The following is an 18,836-nucleotide window of genomic DNA, read 5'->3' as shown; positions in this document are numbered from 1 at the left end:
AATTTAAAAGTACAAGGAATAAAAGTAAGTAAAATTTTAAATATGTTTCTATATAACAAATCTTAAAAGTAATGTCCTATTACTTTTTATCTAAATGCCTTTTAAATATTACTTAAAAAGACGCATTGTGATTTATAAATGAAATTAAATAGACCTTTTAAAATAAGACTTATAAATGAGATCGGAGGAGTAAAAGGCAATTAAAATATTGGTGTGGTGTGAAATGCTGAGAAGATCTCAATCCAAATGGTATAAAATAAATTCATCCCCACTTAAAAAGAAGAGAGACCCGCAATATAATGCAACATAGTTGTGATGATGGCAAATAGCACTCTAAAACCTCGTGTTAGATATAATTATCGTGAGTTACAAAAGTTTTCTGCAAAGTACACTAGACAAATCGCCCCCGGCGCGCGCACATGTAATTATTGACGCTTTACTATGTTACGATGACAAATCATTCCACTCTATCACTTGATACGTATTTAGATGTTCTAGAAGCATGCATGCAACATTATAGAGTCCACAACCAGAAAAACTTTTTTTTGTACAAAGCTACAGTAAAAACTGTGCAGAGGTTACAAAGGTCAAATCATAACAGAATCTAAGATGATTTTACATCATATAGGCAATTTATTAGAAATAATGAGATCGGAATTGTCATGAAAAATTTGGCGTGCCAACATATCAATGCATTTGTTTGTTTTTCTGAAAATATGATCAAAAATGATTGTTTAATGTTTCATAGCAAGCTCCTAAATGCCTAATAATTCAGCTACAATATTAGGATGATAGTCAAGATATTTTAAAAATTTCATAATTCAATTCTTTTCTTATTGCAAATGACTCAACCACTTGCCGCTCCCCTAAAGGAGTTAACAGAACTATCTATATCAAGTCTGACCCACTCTACTTTCGGAGGACACTAGTTTGCTTCAAATCTAAGTCTGTTTTTATTTATAATATTCGCTCTTGATAGAAGTCACATACCACTGATTATTTGTTAGATACAAGAGAAGACAATATCTTTGTCATGATTGTCCTCTATTAAAAAACATTTTTATATTATTTAGCCAACCATACAAAGGAAGGTATTGTGCCCTCTCATAATATCATGGCCAATGCTAAATTACCAACCATTTTGGTTTGTGTTGAGAGCTGAGCAATTGAGGAAGCCTAGGATGATCATGCTTGATTTAGGGAGGCTGAAAGAAAATGAGAATCCTGGCCTTGGACCACTTTCAAGAAAAAAGAAATGGGACAAGATAAGTGTGTGTGTTCTATTGTTATCACATTGCATCCCTTTATTCTCCACCAGAGTAGCATTTGTTGTCTCGTCCTTGTCGTTTAGGATCATCGGAAGCACTTGTCTTCCACATATAATTATTTTATTACGCCAACCTAGTGTCTCATTTCCAGCCTCATTCATCTTTTATATCTAGGCACGCTTTCTACTGTTCTTTTTCACACCCTTTTAATGTGGCTCACTAATTACAATTAAAGTAAATTACTAAATCGTATTATATTCTCCTTGTTTAAACAAAAAAATAAAATCTAAACTATAGATGACCCTCCATTATATTTTAAAAAAATTATACGCATCAAAATATGAAATATGACTTTTTTAAAAACAAATAGATAGTAGTCCTTCATCATGCATGGCAACAAATTCAAAAATTGAGCACTGATATTCATGATTTGTGAATGTGTAATGCAACATGATTGACATTTTATTATATACATTGATGATTGATATTGATTGAGAAATTACAATTATATTTATTTTGATTAAAATATAATTAAATCTATTGTTTATATATAATAAAAACAAGTACTACATATTTGTATAAAAATGTCATTTCTAATATTAAATAAATTGTACAAAATGCCTTTAATACATTATATTTTATAGAAAATAATTGAAATTGATATCATCTTTGAGAATGTGTTCGTCATATTTTAACTTTGAAGAGAGTTGTGTATATTTTGGTTATAATAATAAAAGTTGCTGTCCAAGTTAAGAAGACATCTATATATATATATATATATATATATATATTAAAGGGCGTGAGATATTAATTTACTCTCAGTTATGATATCTTCGAGTCTTAACCAAGCAAGAGTTTGTGTTGCTTTTATTTCAAGTTAAATCACCGAAAAAAGTTACAAATCTTATGATTAACTACCAACTATTGAGATAAATACATCATATGTAACTATAAGTTGATGTTATGATATATATATTTCAAACGATTACACTGTAATTTTTCTAGTTTCAAAATAAATGAATTACTTTGACACAATGAATGGCAGACCAAAATTAAAAGAGGTAGGGTTTCTTCTCTTTGGGCATATGAGGGATTATGATTTGTTGTAAAGCATAATGAGAGGGCAGCCCAATAATTTGCAGAAAGGTCAAACTTCAAGTATTAAATATATCACTCCACTACCTTCAAAACTTCATGAGTGCCCCAAAACAAAAGCAAAGTGCTTTCCTTTACCTTTTTCTCTGATATGTTTTATTATTGATGAATTGCACTAGGCAGCCTGAACAAGTGTCCAATTTCAAGTCCTTTCTCTGAGGTTTCTCTCCCGTTGGGAAATAATATAGATAGGAAACATATCCACCTATCCATCACTCTTGCTTCTCCAGTTTCATCAGAAAATAACACAGTTTATTGCATTTCATGCCTCTCATCATGATCATGCTTCTCATCATCAACAAGTTCAAGTTTAGCTTCCTCCTCCTCCTCCTCATTTCTGGATCACTTTTTCCCACTTCTTTTGCAGGTTCGTTTCTTTCTTTCTTTCTTTCAATTAAGTATTCCCTGTCGGCTGTTGGTTCTGAAGCGATCACATTGTCACACATGCTTGCACTGCTAAAAGCAATAAGTTGAAGATACAAGCTAAGTGAAACAAAATTCCTTGACTGGTACTGATACAAAATGGATTTTTTATGGAATGCATATATTTCGGTTAGCTTTGCTTGGCTTGCAAAACATGTATAATCTGTTAGAGCTTCTTGCTTGATCGTATTCATATAATTAAGAGCGAAAGGTGGCGTTTGTGGGTGAGCTAACTTAAGCTTAATGCATTAAAATTGCAGGAAGAGGATCGAAATTTGTCAGTGAGCTGGATGCAGAATATCATGTGGGAGAGGTATGCATGTGTATGAACTTAATTGTTGGTTCGTTTTTGTCTCTTTCTCTCCGTAGAAGGATTAGAAAAATCTTTGCTCTTCTATTAATGTTTATATATATATATATATTACGCAGCTTTCTCTTTAAACATCGTTATAGCAACAATATTATTTTGCTGCTTCTTTCTAGCTGCATAATGCATTTTATATCAAAGATTATAAGCAACTGAAAGTGGTATAGTTTTGAAGTTTCCGTGTTGTGTAATTCACGAAGACAATTCAAAGGTATAGTGAAGCTTGCTTTTATGTGTACATATATATATAATTATCCATATTATTTTGAGGAATTAATATATTAATATCTATTTATACACGTATATATTTTATATGGCATGCAGGGAACATTGCTGAACAAGGAAGAAATAGAAGTCATTCACGGAAGGCTTCTTTGGGGGGATTACGGGAGATATGATCCATCCCCAACCTTCTATAGGCCTCGACACAAGATGATTCCTAATTGATAATAATGGTTCCATATGACACGAATCTGAATGAGTCTGAATGGGTGGTATTAACATTCTCAAGTTTTTCAGGGTATATTGATTGAATAAAAAAAAAAACTATTATTCTCCCTCTTTATATATATATATATATATATATATGTATAATAATAATAATCGCAGAGTTTGTGTAGACAAAAATAATATGGTTACATACAGATATGTTTAGCTTTAGCTTATGTGTAATTTAGAAGGCAGCTTGGAGCATGTCCAGATGATATACTTGGTTTTCTGTTAATCTTCTACATGGTCATGAGCTAAGCTAATTATTGAGCTTAATCTATATATCTGTGTACTCTACATGTACCACCAAACTTATACGAGATCGAGAAAGAATTATCCTATAGATGTTTTTATGTATTAGATTAAATTACATAGTTTCTCTTAAAAAATTTTCTTTGAAATTATGCAAATTACTCCCTTTTTTTTTAAACATGCGCGTCATTAAAAAGGAAAAGTTGTAATATTAATTTTTCCTCGCACGGCCTTCAGTAACTGGAATTTTTAAGACTTACTAATTTCCGGGGAAAAAAAACCTGTTAATTAATTATAAACTTTTATGGAGCCTGGAGAGAGAGGAGAAAAAAATTGACTAGGAGAACAAAAAATAGACCTTTCCCCTCATCTGTTTTTTGTGTATTCAGTGAATAGTTAAATAAATAAATTCTATATTTACAATTTACCCACGCTGACATGCATGTCAATGTAGAGTTGGGTTGGGAGTAGCCCACTAAAAATTTATAAATTTTTTAGCAATTATAAGTAGTATATCACATTTTATGGATATTAATTGCACTTGTTGATTAATAATATTATTCTCTTATATCATTCAATTATTTTATTTTATTTTTATACTCATAATTTTCATAGCCCATATAAAAAGTATTACATATTCTATATTTATTATTTTATTTTTGGCTTTTTTCTAATTGAAACTGACTTTTCCTTTCCCTTCTGTTTCTTTCCTTTCTTCCCACTTTACTTTTCAGACTTTGTGTAGCATGCTTAAATTTAAAAGATTCATTTGCAGCGTTTCATAAGGGGAAATTAATTTGTTTGACTCAATTTTATCATGCTGAATTTTCACCTATATAACTTTTGGCATTAAATGCTCAATCTCAAAATTATTTCATAGATGTATTTTTCGACAATGCATTTTTAAAATTGGGAAGAATTGGTGATCTTTCTATAAATATTGTAGAATCTAGGAAGCACATTGTATTTCGTTGGTGTATTTGCTTGTGGAATTAGCTTTAATATTATCAGTAGCAATTACAACAATTGAAAGAGCTTTCTCAACTATTTTTGATAATACCAAAACACATGAGAGATAAATTATTAAATAATTCTTTGGTTACTTGCACAGAGAATATAATCAACATGTCTTTATATGTGTAAATATATAACCCGATAACTAAAATTTTTTGGGCCCGTCACTGTTTCAAATTCTAACTTCACGCGCAAGGAAACGTGACTTTTGTCACTCAGACAAATAGTCAGATGACAACACAAATAAATATGAAGCCTGGTGTCTGTGTTTGTCGGTAGCATTGTTGCTTCTGTTTTCGGTAGACCCTGATTTGGATAAAGCGTCATTTCCAGGCCCAATAAAAGTAGCCCAAAACTAAGAAATACGTTGCCCTACTGGACCATCTGGGCCCATTATTATAAATCATTTCAGTCCGGTTCAAGATCCCCGGTCTGGAGCTTTCACCATATTCAGCAAACAATATATGGGCTTTTTATTTGTCCTCCACTGCAATCAGGTCATCATGTTAGTTCAATTGATAATGATGTTAACTATAGTTTATAAGTTCATTGGTTCAAATCTTATTGTCAATACAAGAATTTCATCAATGGCTGATCTATAAATTCCTCTCTAAGTATTTTTTAAATTGGTAAATCTCAAGCTCTGATTTATCTAAATTTTTATTTAAATAAATAAACAAACTGTAACCTGTTCCCATCATCAGGCCCTCATCTTTTCTTTCACTTGTCATTTATAACCACACTTTTTATTGTTTTGGTGGAAGCATGGGGTATCTAACTATCTGTAAGAATTATTAGATTGAGTGACTGATGCGAGGACAAGATCATCCCTCTCATCTCCATCACTTCATTGGCGGATAAACCCTCACATTTTTAAGATTCAAAATCTATTCCTTAGACGTTTGAGTGTCTCATCACAACCCTACTCTATTCTAATAATTTCATCGGGCCACCACTTCATGTTTCCGATTTTCAACACTTATTTGATATCTCACTATATATGATTTATATGATCCTATTGATACCAATGATCGTGTTTTTTTCTTAAATTAATAATAGAATCATTTTCTTAGCTTAATTAAATAATAATAATAATAATAATAATAATTGGAATGGAGATCTTCTCCGGCACGTCTATAATGAAAGAATCGTCCCTTTGGAGAATAAATGCTTTAATTTTATTTTTATGTTGATTAAAAATATATGTAAGCTATATAAATCTTATATATTAATTATAAAATCAAGCATAATATTTAAATACAGTATTGAACGTTGATTATGTCGTTAAATAATGTTTTCATAGATAACATGATTTATTCAAGGAGTATTCTTATATAACAACAGTTCTAACCTATATGATGAATTTGATCAAATATTTATTACTTAACCAGCAATCAAATACTTCCTCCTTTTAAGCATTTTTTTTTTTGCAAAGAAAGATGTAAAAAAAATAAAAAATTAATTTTTTAATCCTTCAACTTTTAACTCACTTATAACTCAATCTTTCAACTATGACTTATTGTGATTTAGTCCTTCAACTTTTGATTCACTTATAATTTGATCCTTATTTTTTAATTTTTTTGAAATTTCCTTATCAAATAAGAGGGATAAAAGAAATGCTAATATATTGTTTTAAAATATCTTCCTCTTGCTCTTTAATGCAAGATTTAGGCTAACATGAAAAAAAAAAAGAATTTACAAAAGTTGAGAGACTAAATTATAAGTGAATTAAAAGTTAAAGGACTGAGTGATAGGTGAATTATAATTGAGGGATCGGATCGCGGTGAGTCATAATTGAAAAATTGGGTTATAAGTAAATTAAAAGTTAGAGAACTAAAAGATTAGTTTTTCCAAAGAAATATAAAGCATTTTGGGTTTTTTAAAGTGCAGTTAATGAGATTTCAATTAATGAGATTTTTTTTCAAAAATATCTTAATTAGGAGTGTAATTAATAAGATTTTTTTAATTGAGACATCATAGTAAGTATGGACAAATATAAAAAGAGTGTACAATTTTAAAAACAATTAACTAAGTAATTTGGTTAGAAATGTCTTGTAATATTAAACAGAGAAGTATTATTTATTATATGATCATTATTTTGTAATTATATAATACGGTGTTTTGGGCATTATAACATCACTACTGATGTATTTTTTAAAAAAAAAAAACAAGAGACTAATTTTTAGTCTTTATATTACGCCTTTACCTCCCTTTGGTAACAAAATGGGTCTCTCCGATATATTAAAAAACGATTGGAAGTACTTATTGCAGAAATAAAATATTGATGGCATCGATCATTCATTAATATATATGTAGAAATAAAGATATAAATTCAAATATTATGAATAAAAAATAACGCTATGAGATTTATTTCTTAATTTAAATTTAACCTAACTCAAATGTGGATTAATTAATATTATCGAATATTGAATGATCATGTTAATTGCGATATCAAAACGATCACAATCATAAAACTGAACAAAAACAAAGACAAACAAACAAAAAGAGCAACAAATCACGCCAACCGCTTGTACGTGAAATGCTTTTATTCGGATTTGAAATAGACATATTAAAGAATTTGCATGCACAGTATTTTCAAAGGTCAAGACTTTAGATTGGAAACTATCCCTAATTTTTGCTCCTAAACATGGTTGCAGACTGAGGGGTAAGTCATTAATCCAATTTCTGCCCACAAAAATTGGTCCATGTAAAAACAAGAAAAATAAAAAATTACATACAAGTTCTAGGCATAAATATTAGTTATTTACAATAAGTTCTGTTCACTTAAAAACATTGAAGTTTAACATGCAAATACAGAAATTTGATTTATAAATAAACCGAAGAAATAATTAATTTTTTTTATTTAAAGCCTGATTATAATTTTTCAAAAAAAAGAAGAAGAAAAAACTCATCAATAATAATACCATCAAGTCGAACATAGATGCATTTGTTTCAAAAGAAAAGCACAACTCCTTTTGTATGCTATGGTGATGATCAACGTGAGGAGAAATTAAAAAAAATGAACTTCTTGCTCCAGACATAGCAGGACGTAATAATTTGATTTTGCTTGAATCAAAATAAATTTTATGTTGCCATCGAAACCGTCAAGTTGTCAAGTTGAGAAAAACGTGATGAAGAGCATATATTTAAATTCCGCCGTTGACGTTAGCATTTCGTTAACGAGTCATTTATAGATACCTCTAAATATTTTTCAGTCATAAGATATGCGTACCTCAGCAAGGAAACATAGATTTCATAGCAAAAATAACAATATTAGAGGATTGAGTGTTTGCACACACTTTAAATCAACCGATGCACACATAAAACGCAACATTTATATGTGTTGGAGCGTCGTCTAGACGGGTTCAGCTTTCATAGATAGAGGACACCTCAAGGGAGGCGCAAAGACGATTATGCCCCTGAGTCCACGGGCTGGAATGCAATTAATAGAAGGGCGCGTTGAGAAAAGGAGGAGGTGTCGTTTTGACAATAAGAACACGGAAGGCATTCTGACTGGTATATTTATGTTCACACCCTGCAGTTTCCATTTGCGACCTTGCGTGCACAACTCTGCGTCCCACTCTCGCTCCCTTCTTCATTTGCCACCTAACTCCACTCTTTCTTTTCTACCTCTTTTTTTTTTGAACAAATTTCTTTTCTAGCTCATTAATCTCTCTCTCTCTCTCTCTCTCTCTCTCTCTCTCTCTCTGTGTGACAGATTTAACAATTTAGTATGACTCTGTTTGTTTAGATCCCACTTTTATTAATCTATTTAGGTTGATGTGAGTGACCTGGCATTTCCTTTCTGGTTGTGTTTCTATGTGTGGGAATTTGAAGTTGGATTTTAATTTCAATCAAATTTTTTATTTTATAGATTTGGATTATATACAAATCAAATCTATGCTTTTCGATAACTTATTTATAATTTTAAATTTTTTATAGATCATGGTTATTTAAAATTTCAACTAATCAAATTCTCTCCTTTCTTTTTATGTTTTTACTATCAGTGCCTTTGTTATTTGGCTCTCCTCTTGTCTCTTGTTCTTGTCTCTCGTCATTAATTGAAGAATAAAGGTGAGTTTGTCAATGTCAATTTTCTATTTTTGCTTCAAATTATAATATTAGCTCATTTCTTTTTTACTTTTTAAAATTTTGTACGTTATCAAAATAAAGAATTTGAAATGCATAAATTTTAAATATAAAATTCTAATTCAAATCCATTAACTTACAACCCTACAGAAATAAATTGTTGAAACTTTGAATATAATTGTTGCGCCTAAAATTTGGGAACTATAATCTATCTTTCTTGATTTGATCCTCTATATTTCAAGATAACTAGTAAATATCATATTAGACTTTAAATAAAAATATTTTGTTTTAGACTTTGTTACTTGGATGTTGAGTCTTCCTACCAATATCAACAGTGGAATTTGCGAAAAATAATAGGCACGCGCGCGCGCGCGCATATATATATCGACGTATGTATATATATCATCATGATATTACCATCTAAAAAAGTATTATTTAGCAAAATAATTTTTTCATAATATTTCACGTAATTACTATTGCGTATGTAGTTATGTAACCTTTGCATGTATTACACGTGTGAAAGCTAATGCGAAATAAATAATCATGCCCAATCATTTACGTGACAAATAAAGCAACAGGAGAATTGAATTGTGGGGAAGAAAAATAACAATTAAACGTATAGAATGCATTGCAAGTGCGGTGGAAGAAATTATGATGAATGACTTTTTGACACCTGTACGTGTATTGTAATGTAGTTGGTATTGATTTGGTTTTTGACTTGGAGAATTTGTAGCCCGTGATTTCTCCATCATTGATTTGGAAACGATGATGTATATTTCCGAATTCAATTTAGTTTCAATCATTCTTCACGTCAAATTCCATTAGCTTGAAAGCTGTTCGTTTCTTGTTTGACCATAAGAACCATTTATATATTTAATTATTTTCATTTTTAAATAAAAAATTAATTAGAATATTTATAATAGAATTACTTAATGATTAATATTTTTTTATTTTAAGTTATTTTCATAAAAAATAATATTTTACTAAAAAAATTAATATAAAGAGCTGTATAAATATAAATATAAGCTATTTTATGATACCAATAATTGAAAATAAAATATATCATATATGTATATTTTTAATACTATATTATTTCATATATCTGTGTAGTTAAATTTTATATAATAATTGTAAGTGCATTTCAATTCAATTGGTATAAGGTTTAGAAAATAAAAAAAATTAAGAATTTAAGTTTTAACTTTAACATTTATCACAAATACTACATGACATGACAATGGATAAGGTGACATGGCATAAGGGAGGAATCATTTTTTTGGCTACAAATTTATCAAGGGATTTCATTGGATTTTTTTAGCAGTGATAGAGCCCATAATTTCCCGCTGACCTTTCCTAAATAACAACTCAAATTTTGTATGGACAAGTGTATCAGATCTTCTTTCTCAAATTAAGATAAAACAGAATGATCTCCCACTACACTTTTTTTTTTTTTAGATTGTCACCTACATGTGTGTGGGTTGAATGTATGGCTTAATATTCTTAGTTTTAAAACAATTTCAATTAAATTTATTATTATTCCTAGATTAAAGTATGCGTAGTATATTAAAAGTTAGGTTAGATGTTAAGAGAGGGGTAAAATCAAGTAGTATTGATCAGGATTCAGATCATGTTAATTTAAGGGGAAAATATCGTAATATTGATTAGAATACTAAATTCTAACTTAAAATGATATAGGTGATGTTGCTAAGATATTTCACATAGATGTGTTAATTAATATTTCCCAGTCTCAGTAATTTTACTTTTCACTAATTAATTGGTATATGATATATTGATTAATGGTAGTTTAATCAAACAATTTTTTTTTGGGTTGTATTTTATATACATAGATCAATGTTTTATAAAATTAAAGATTCCTCATCAAAAAATATATTTAATTTATGAATTTATAGTCAAATGATTTATTATAAAAACTCAAAATATTAAATGTAAATACATTCACATTTATAATAAAAATGCATATCATAATGTTTTTACATTGAACTCATTAAGTTAGTATTTAATATTAATTAATGACGGGACACTTATAAAAAAATTATAAAATTATAAGCTTGGACGCAAAGTACCAGTGCGTGCACTTGATTGAGAGATGTCCCGGTCTGGCTCCTATGATATGTTCTGCTTCATCTACACATGATATCCTCCTGAGAAGGGTCGAGACCCCCATTTTCTCTCGCGATTAGATTAATAGCTTTAATATAATTTGTCACTTATCTCACTGCGCTGCTACATGCTCTCCTGTGACCTCATCTAAACTAGTATCTCAAGCTTTATATAATATCTGATCCATGCACTGTCATGAAAGATGCAAATAGAAGCACCCATTTCGGAGCGTATATATATAACATCATGTTCATTTTACGAAAGCCCATATTTAACATTAGATATAAGTTTTTTGGATCCAAGTCATGCGATCCATTCATCAAGTGTTGGGTTACAGCAATTAATTAATGTTAGTGCATGTTTTGTTCAACTTGACCATGTGTGGACTAACAAACGATATGTAGATTAGTCTATTTGAAATTTGAAGTTGGGGCAGGCGAGATATTTGTATTGTCTACTTTTATAGTATAATGTTACTATCATGTTGATATAACATACATATTAAGAACATGATAAGCGAGGAAGAGTTAACTGTGTCACTGTTTTCTCTTGGCCACTTTCCAGTCTGGTCCAGGTATATTAATCACCAAGGCATTGTTGGCTTAATTTTTGGAGGCCTCTTCATATCACATGTTCACTATCTTGCCGGCCATGCTTTCACTTGGATTTGGAAGGATCTTGAGAAAAATCATGAGGAGAGAATCTTGTTGCGATAAAGGGACATGCTAGAAAATGATGTGTGATGGTCATTCCCCTCGGCTCTTTATTTGGCGAAGAACATAAATATATAAAACCGTATCAAAACGTTTCGCGGGTTGGCTTCACCCACGCCCCCAGTGTCTCTACAAAACATCTCACTTGTCTTGCTTATTTTTATTAAAAATGTTTACCTTGTACCCATTTTGATCAATTCAGTTTTGTCCGATCACATTAAAATGAGTCTTGTCTTAACTCGAAAGTAATCGAGACAAAATTTTGTGAGAAATTGAGATTCATAATAAGAGAAACACGAGATTACTCTCGAGACATCATAATAAGATGAAACACGAGATTACTCTCGAGACATCTCATCTTATCCTGTCTCGAGTATATATATATATATATATATATATTATTTTTTTATTTTAAAAATATATAATAAATCTATTAATTATATTAATATAATTTATACTTGTATTAATTATATCAATTATAATTTTAATACGTGTAATTTTTATTTAAATTTTTATTTTTTTATATTGATAATTTTAATAACACAGAGTAAATGATACAGTGTAATGTCTTCCTTTATATCAATACAATTTATTCTTATATCCATGTATTTAATGATTTTTGTTTATATCATACTTCTTGATTTATTTTTAAAAGAGTAATTAACTTAGCATATCTTAACTAAATAAATAAAAACAATAATTTAATATTGTATTTGGCTTGTCTGTTATTGTTATAGTCCATAGATTACTTGTAATTATTATCATAATATGTTATAGATTTGTAGTTATAATTGATGTATTTCAATAATTGATTTTAAATTTTTAATAAATATTATTATTTAGATTTATATTATTTAATTTATCAAGATGACAAGACATCTCGATCTCATTTTAGTTTCCTGTTGATTCCTAAAAACAGGATGATTTTTTAGGACAAGATATGGGACGGTGATGCTTCGGTCCTATCCATCTCATCTTGCGAATACTCATAATTTTTATTATTGTTACCATTATTTACATACATTTTTACTTTTATTTTCTTTGACAATTAATTTCATAAATTTTTACATTACACGCTGTGGTGGTTCTAGCACGGAAGCGTGGGACTAAACTAGCTAATTTAAGGGGTGAAAAGGGAATCTAAAAATTACAAGAAAGGAATTTATGAGGTAGAATAATGCCTTTTTGTTGTTGTTTTTATTAATTTCGAGGATGCTTTTGTGAGCATTTTCTAAACGGAAAGTCATGGAATGCGTAGTGCCCACTCCGAGTACAGCACAAGACATTGCCGCCTCTCACCTTTTACCCCACCAATATTCCCCTCCCACACCCTCCCCCTTTTCAGTTAATAAAAAACTAAAATCTTTATTTTATCACTGCCACCCTTTTTCAGTTTAGCTATGTAAGATCGTTAATAATGCTTAATGATGCCGTTTAAAATTGGGAAATAAGTACAAATTTTATAATTAAAATTAGTGAGCCATAAAAATAGAAGACAGTGAAAGGATGTACGGGCGACAATATCCGTACACAACTTTACTCATTATTTTTTTTTGAAAGTTATGAAATTATATTTATTAAAAATTGAAATTAAATTAAAAAAATAAGCTCATGTATTGATAAAATTACAACAATGCCGGCAATTTTCAGAAGGAGAATTTTGTAGGTCATTAATTATTAAATTATATTTAATGATTTTCCATATTTCAAGGGTTACGCTTATATCAGCAAAACAACAGCCCAGAGGAACTGCGGAAAGGTGTCAATTCTTTTTTATTTGGGAGAATTTTAAATAAAAATCATGAAGGATCAAAATATGACATAATTATTAATAGATTTTAAAAAATTTTAAAATTTCAGTTTAAATAATACAAATAGTTTTAATTGTAAAAAGATTAAAAGGTTCTTTATTTATTATGTAAAATTATTAATTATTAATTTTTTATTTCACTTATTAGTTTACTAATATAAAATGTAAATTTTATGAGTTGACATGTTAATAATTATATAAAATTTGAGATCAATTTTTCAATCACTAACTGTAATATCAGTTATTAAATTGTTAACTATACTTACTAATTTACTAACATAAGTTATATATTACCTGTAATTTACAATTGATATTCATAAATTAATAAGTAAAATTAACAAATTAACAACTAATGTTACTGCTTATCTAATAAATAAATGTAATTTATAGGTGATATTGATAAATTAATAATTAAAATAAAAAGATTAATGATTAATAATTTTATATAATAAATGAAGGGTACTTTAATTTTTTTATAATTTATATTATTTTTACTTTTATCTTTTTGGATTGAATTAAAATTTTAAAATTTTTTAAAATTTATTAATAATTATATTACGTTTCTGATTTTTATTTAAAATTGTCTCTTTTTATTTACCAGGAAATAGGAATATTTTATATATAATAATAACAATTATAGTTGTAATAGTAGTATTTTTTTTTTGGCATGAGAAATATAATAAGTAAATCAAAGAGAAAAAGAACTTTAATCCGACGTGACACAAATTCGCATGCGGCGCATCTATTAACTCCGTCATACTCATCTACGCCACTGAGGGGAACAGCGCTGCGGACACTGTAACGGTGTTAAGTTCACCGTCTGGAGCCTCCCACCCCTTCCCTCGTCTTCTTCTCTCTCTTCCCTCCTCTGCAATAACAAGCATCACTCAGCCACACTCTCGCTCCTTACACCTTCCTCCCTCTTTCTCTCTCTAGAATTTTCCTCTCCAACTCAAAGTGCGAGCTGGCGGGCTTGTTTTCGGAAAAGGTACGGTTCGATCACATGCAGTTCGATCATTATGTTTTTGTTTACGGAGATTCATGGATATTTGAGAGATAACATGGAGGGCTTTCTTTGTTTAATAGCTTAGTATTTTTATTTTTATGGAAACTCTGTTGGTTTTGACTAAAATTCCGTTATTTTTGCATTAATTTCGGATCGTTATGACTTTTCAGGGTGGTGATTTTTCCCCCCTTTCTAATTTTGGCCTGTTCGTTGCTCTAGATTTATACTCACTCTCAGTTCCTCTATGAGTATCAGATTGCATCGGCTTCTCGGCGCTTTATCTTCTTTTTTGACGGATTTTTTTAGTTGATGCTGTTTAAGTCCTGCGATTTGTTTGTTAGATTATTTGAGGTTGGTGCCAACAATGATTATAAGAGTAGAATAGTATTATTGGACGCGTTTGTGATTCTGCAGAAATTACTTAATTGAACTGTTTGTGTTAGCAGTTCTCTTTTTGACTTAAGATCGCTGTTGCAATTGTGATTACTTGTATTCTTTTCTTTTTGTACAAAAGATTTTTGAAACCAAAAACCATATGGATTTTGATGAACTATCTCTGCAGTTGATTGTCTTCAATCTATTGAGATTGATGAACTATCGCTGTTTGTGCTCTTCTGATTTTGGACTCCTTTTTTGGAGTCTATATATTGAGATTTTCTTTCTAGCCCCTTTGGATGCTGTAATCTGCGATGGCCTCTGAGTTCAGGGAAGTTTATGTCAAAGAAACAAGGAATTTCAGTTGTATGATACAGATGTCAAAATCTGTGTGAACTTGTTTATTTTTTCTTGAGTGTACTTGTAACAGTTACTTCATTGATCATCTCAACTGATAATATTATACCTTTTTCACTACCATTCCAGGGAAACAGCTGTATTCACAGGTTCATGGTGCATATTTGTTATTGGAGATGTAATTGGTGGTCACGTTAATATAACAAGCTAGAAACTGTTGTCTATTTAAGAATGGGTGCTTCTTGTTGTGTGGCTGCCAGAGATAAAACCATACAAAGTGGATCAGCTAATGAAATTTTGCATAGGAACATCCGCTGCTCTCCAACATGGAGCTTTCGCTGGGATCATCGAGGGCGTGTAGCTGGTGAAGATACTTCTATAAATTGGTTTTCTGATGGTATTAGCGGGAATGATGGATCAGAAAATAAGAATGAATCGACATATGCATCAGAGGATGGAAGCCCTTCACAGAATTATCAGAGACATAGATGGCAGAAATCACCAATTTCTGAAGGAACTGCTGGACAGGCAAGGACATCAACTTCAGGTAAGTTTCATTAATCCCACTCTTACATATTATTCTATAAACAGTTATCATAGATATGAGATCTGTGGACCCTCTGTTGAATTGAATGACACTTATAATCCGAAGGCTATGTGGAAGATGTGAAATTGCTACATTTGAATCTGGAGAAAGGTTCCCAACCCCACCCCACCCCCCCCCCCAAAAAAAAAGAAGAAGAAGAATCTGGAGGAAGTGGGTGAATCTAAGATAATCAAATTTGTTGTTTGAAGAAATGCAATTGTTTTCACAGACAGGAGCTGTTGCGCATCACAGTTATGGAAGAAAAATACCAACTCAACATGAAACTTATTTTAACTACGATATAAATCCTCTGTTTTTAAGTTGCTTAGTTTGATCTGAAGTGATGTTTTACTCGTAAAAAAGATATCTTAATCGAAGCAGATTTTGAAGTCCATAGTTGGACACAAATCAATGACAATTCTTTAAGTTTTCCTTGGTAAGATACCATATGGACAAGATGATATGACATCCGTTGTGAGTTTCATTATGTTTTAAGTCTCTTAGATTAATCTGAAATCTGAATCTATGTCTAGCAATGGAATCAAATAAAGCTCTTTTGCTTCATCAATCTATGTCAAACATCGATAATGTTGCTGATAGCAGCTGTTAAAGTAATTAAAAAAATTCAGAAATGTTGGAGCTCAATCAAACAGTCACTAACTATGAATTTATTGGCCGTTTAGGAAAAACTAGATTTTGCTGAAGAATTATTGCTGTGCCATCTGTCCCATGGGAGACCTTTAACTTGCTATAAATGTCTCTAATCTGATAGTTGTGGATGGTTCACTGTTGAATACTAAATCTCTCAACTTGTTGATGTTATTTTATTTGACATGGTTATTATGTTCATCACAGAACAATTTATTTCAAGTAATGCCTCCATGGATGCGAATGTGGATCAGGTGAGCTTATAGTAGTAAAGGAACTTCTTGTGTTGTGCTTTCAAGTAATGCCATATGCACGTGATTTGTTTGACAAACCCTCCATGCATGAATATTTTTAGATGAATGGGTTGGCAGAATCGCTGATAGTATCATGTCCATCTCCTGCAAAACCATCACTGTCATTGCCCTCAACTTCACTTTCGGCATCTCCTTTGTCACCCAGAAGTCACCTGCCTCCATCTACTTCAACCCCAGTAAGGTGGCCGTGCCGTTCCCCAGGACACCAGCTACCATGGCAAGGTTCTGATAGCCAAATGCCAGGGTTTAAGTCACCAAGTAGCATCTCTATATCCGAAGAAAGGCCAGCATTTCCTTCATGGAGCAATGAATCAGGGAGGCGCTCTCGAGGGGGATCTTCTGATGGTTGGTCTATACCTGGATTTTCTGAGGTGATGGGCAATTCACATAGAGAAAGATGGTCATTTGATAGTGAGTCCTTTGGCTTTAATCGTGAAAGGCTGGTTAGGTCCAGTAGCCAGATTGTAACTTCACCTGTTGATTTGCAAGCATGTGGTGTATGCTCCAAGCTTTTATCTGATAAGTCTTCTTGGGGCACCCAAAAGATAATTGCGAGTAATGACCTTTCAATAGTTGCCGTCCTTATATGTGGACATGTCTATCATGCTGAATGTTTGGAGAGCATGACACCTGAAATTAACAAGTATGACCCGGTTTGCCCAATCTGCACTTTTGGTGAGCATCAAACTCTTAAGCTGTCAGAAAAAGCTTTGAAAGTTGCAATGGATTTGAAGGCTAGAAACAAGAAATCAAGGAATGAGGTCGTGGATGGTGATGTTGATGATGATTCTGCTGTGTTCAATCACTTTAGAGGGCACCGAGGTAAAGGTCCCCGGGTGGAATCCAGCTCCAGCGGGAGAAGCTCTTCTGGGAAGCCCTTTTTAAGGCGACACTTCTCATTTGGCTCAAAGGGTTCTTCTAGAACCTTGTTAGATAATCACCCTACAAGAAAAAAGGGCTTCTTTTGGGCAAGATCTAGCAAGGAATGAGCTGTTTCTTGGCTGTTAAGATGTAAGTTGCTTTATCTCTCTATTTTGTTTGTTATCTTACGCCGTATTAGCACAAGGAGATGATGCTTTTCTATTTTTCCTTTTTGCAGTAAGTCCAGATTTAATTGGGTTTGTTTTCCCAGGCAGCAGAAATTGAAATTGAAACCTTAAATGTACCTCACCATATAGTCTAAATAGTAATGACTTCAGCGTGCTATACATAAGCAATTTTCTGACTTCATGCGTTATCCTCCTTTTAATCAGATTCCACTCGTCAATCTTCTCTGCAACCTCAGACACAGGATTGTAGAAAGGGCAGGATGTCATTCATCAATCTCTGATTTTTGAGCATCTTCATACACCGATCTATGATTTCAACAGGAGTAAAGGCTGAAGTTAATCTGTAAAGAAGAAATGTGGAAAGCATACAGGAGGATTCGATGAACATAGTCAAGTTAGTGTCTTGAGATCAAGGGTCTTTTTTCATTCTGTACAGATCAATTTGTTTATTGCATGGATATAATACATATATCCAAATGATATTTTGTTGTCTATTATGGATCTGAATGCTGAAACTGCATGCCGTTTGCCTTTTGGGAGTTGCTGGGCAATGGTCTTTCACAGATTGTTAGGCGATACCAATTATTTTGATTGACTTCAATGCTGGTTGCTTAGTGAAAGAACAATTTCAGGGTATTACAGAGTGTATGATTTTTAATTCATGCCCCCCCTCCCAAACCTCCTTTTTTATCACCCCAACAATCAATATATTAATATATAAAATAAAGTCTACGTGAAGTCACTGGTGAATAATATTACTCACCTCAAAGTTGGGGCTAAGCACCAGGGTCAGGGTCTGCTAA

The 18,836-nt window shown here is 31.3% G+C and overlaps 1 protein-coding gene across 2 annotated transcripts; it reads left to right on the top strand.

The window, feature by feature from the left end:
• Positions 1-14,523: 14,523 nt before the first annotated feature.
• LOC129286894 (uncharacterized) lies at positions 14,524-18,695 on the top strand. 2 transcript variants are annotated; one of them, XM_054922986.1, is made up of 6 exons: positions 14,524-14,686; positions 14,875-15,055; positions 15,566-15,983; positions 16,878-16,924; positions 17,026-17,995; positions 18,238-18,695. In XM_054922986.1, exons 3-5 carry the CDS (start codon positions 15,668-15,670, stop codon positions 17,971-17,973), a joined length of 1,311 nt encoding a protein of 436 aa, XP_054778961.1. In that variant the 5' UTR covers positions 14,524-14,686; positions 14,875-15,055; positions 15,566-15,667; the 3' UTR covers positions 17,974-17,995; positions 18,238-18,695. The 2 variants fall into 2 exon arrangements, with proteins under 2 accessions (XP_054778961.1, XP_054778960.1); XM_054922985.1 differs by lacking the exon at positions 14,875-15,055.
• Positions 18,696-18,836: the final 141 nt, after the last annotated feature.

This window comes from Prosopis cineraria, unplaced genomic scaffold (genome assembly GCF_029017545.1).
Source record: "Prosopis cineraria cultivar Desert tree isolate PC_DT_omini unplaced genomic scaffold, ASM2901754v1 PC11, whole genome shotgun sequence".
Taxonomy (NCBI): domain Eukaryota; kingdom Viridiplantae; phylum Streptophyta; class Magnoliopsida; order Fabales; family Fabaceae; genus Prosopis; species Prosopis cineraria.
Note: the sequence above shows the minus strand (reverse complement) of the source record. Positions and strands in the feature narration are given on the sequence as shown.

Excerpts from the sequence above, each read along its gene's own strand:
- LOC129286894 (XM_054922985.1), top strand. The coding sequence starts at position 15,668 with ATGGGTGCTTCTTGTTGTGTGGCTGCCAGAGATAAAACCATACAAAGT. Across the intron at positions 15,984-16,877 it reads GGCAAGGACATCAACTTCAG|AACAATTTATTTCAAGTAAT; the intron begins GTAAGTTTCATT and ends TGTTCATCACAG. Across the intron at positions 16,925-17,025 it reads TGGATGCGAATGTGGATCAG|ATGAATGGGTTGGCAGAATC; the intron begins GTGAGCTTATAG and ends GAATATTTTTAG.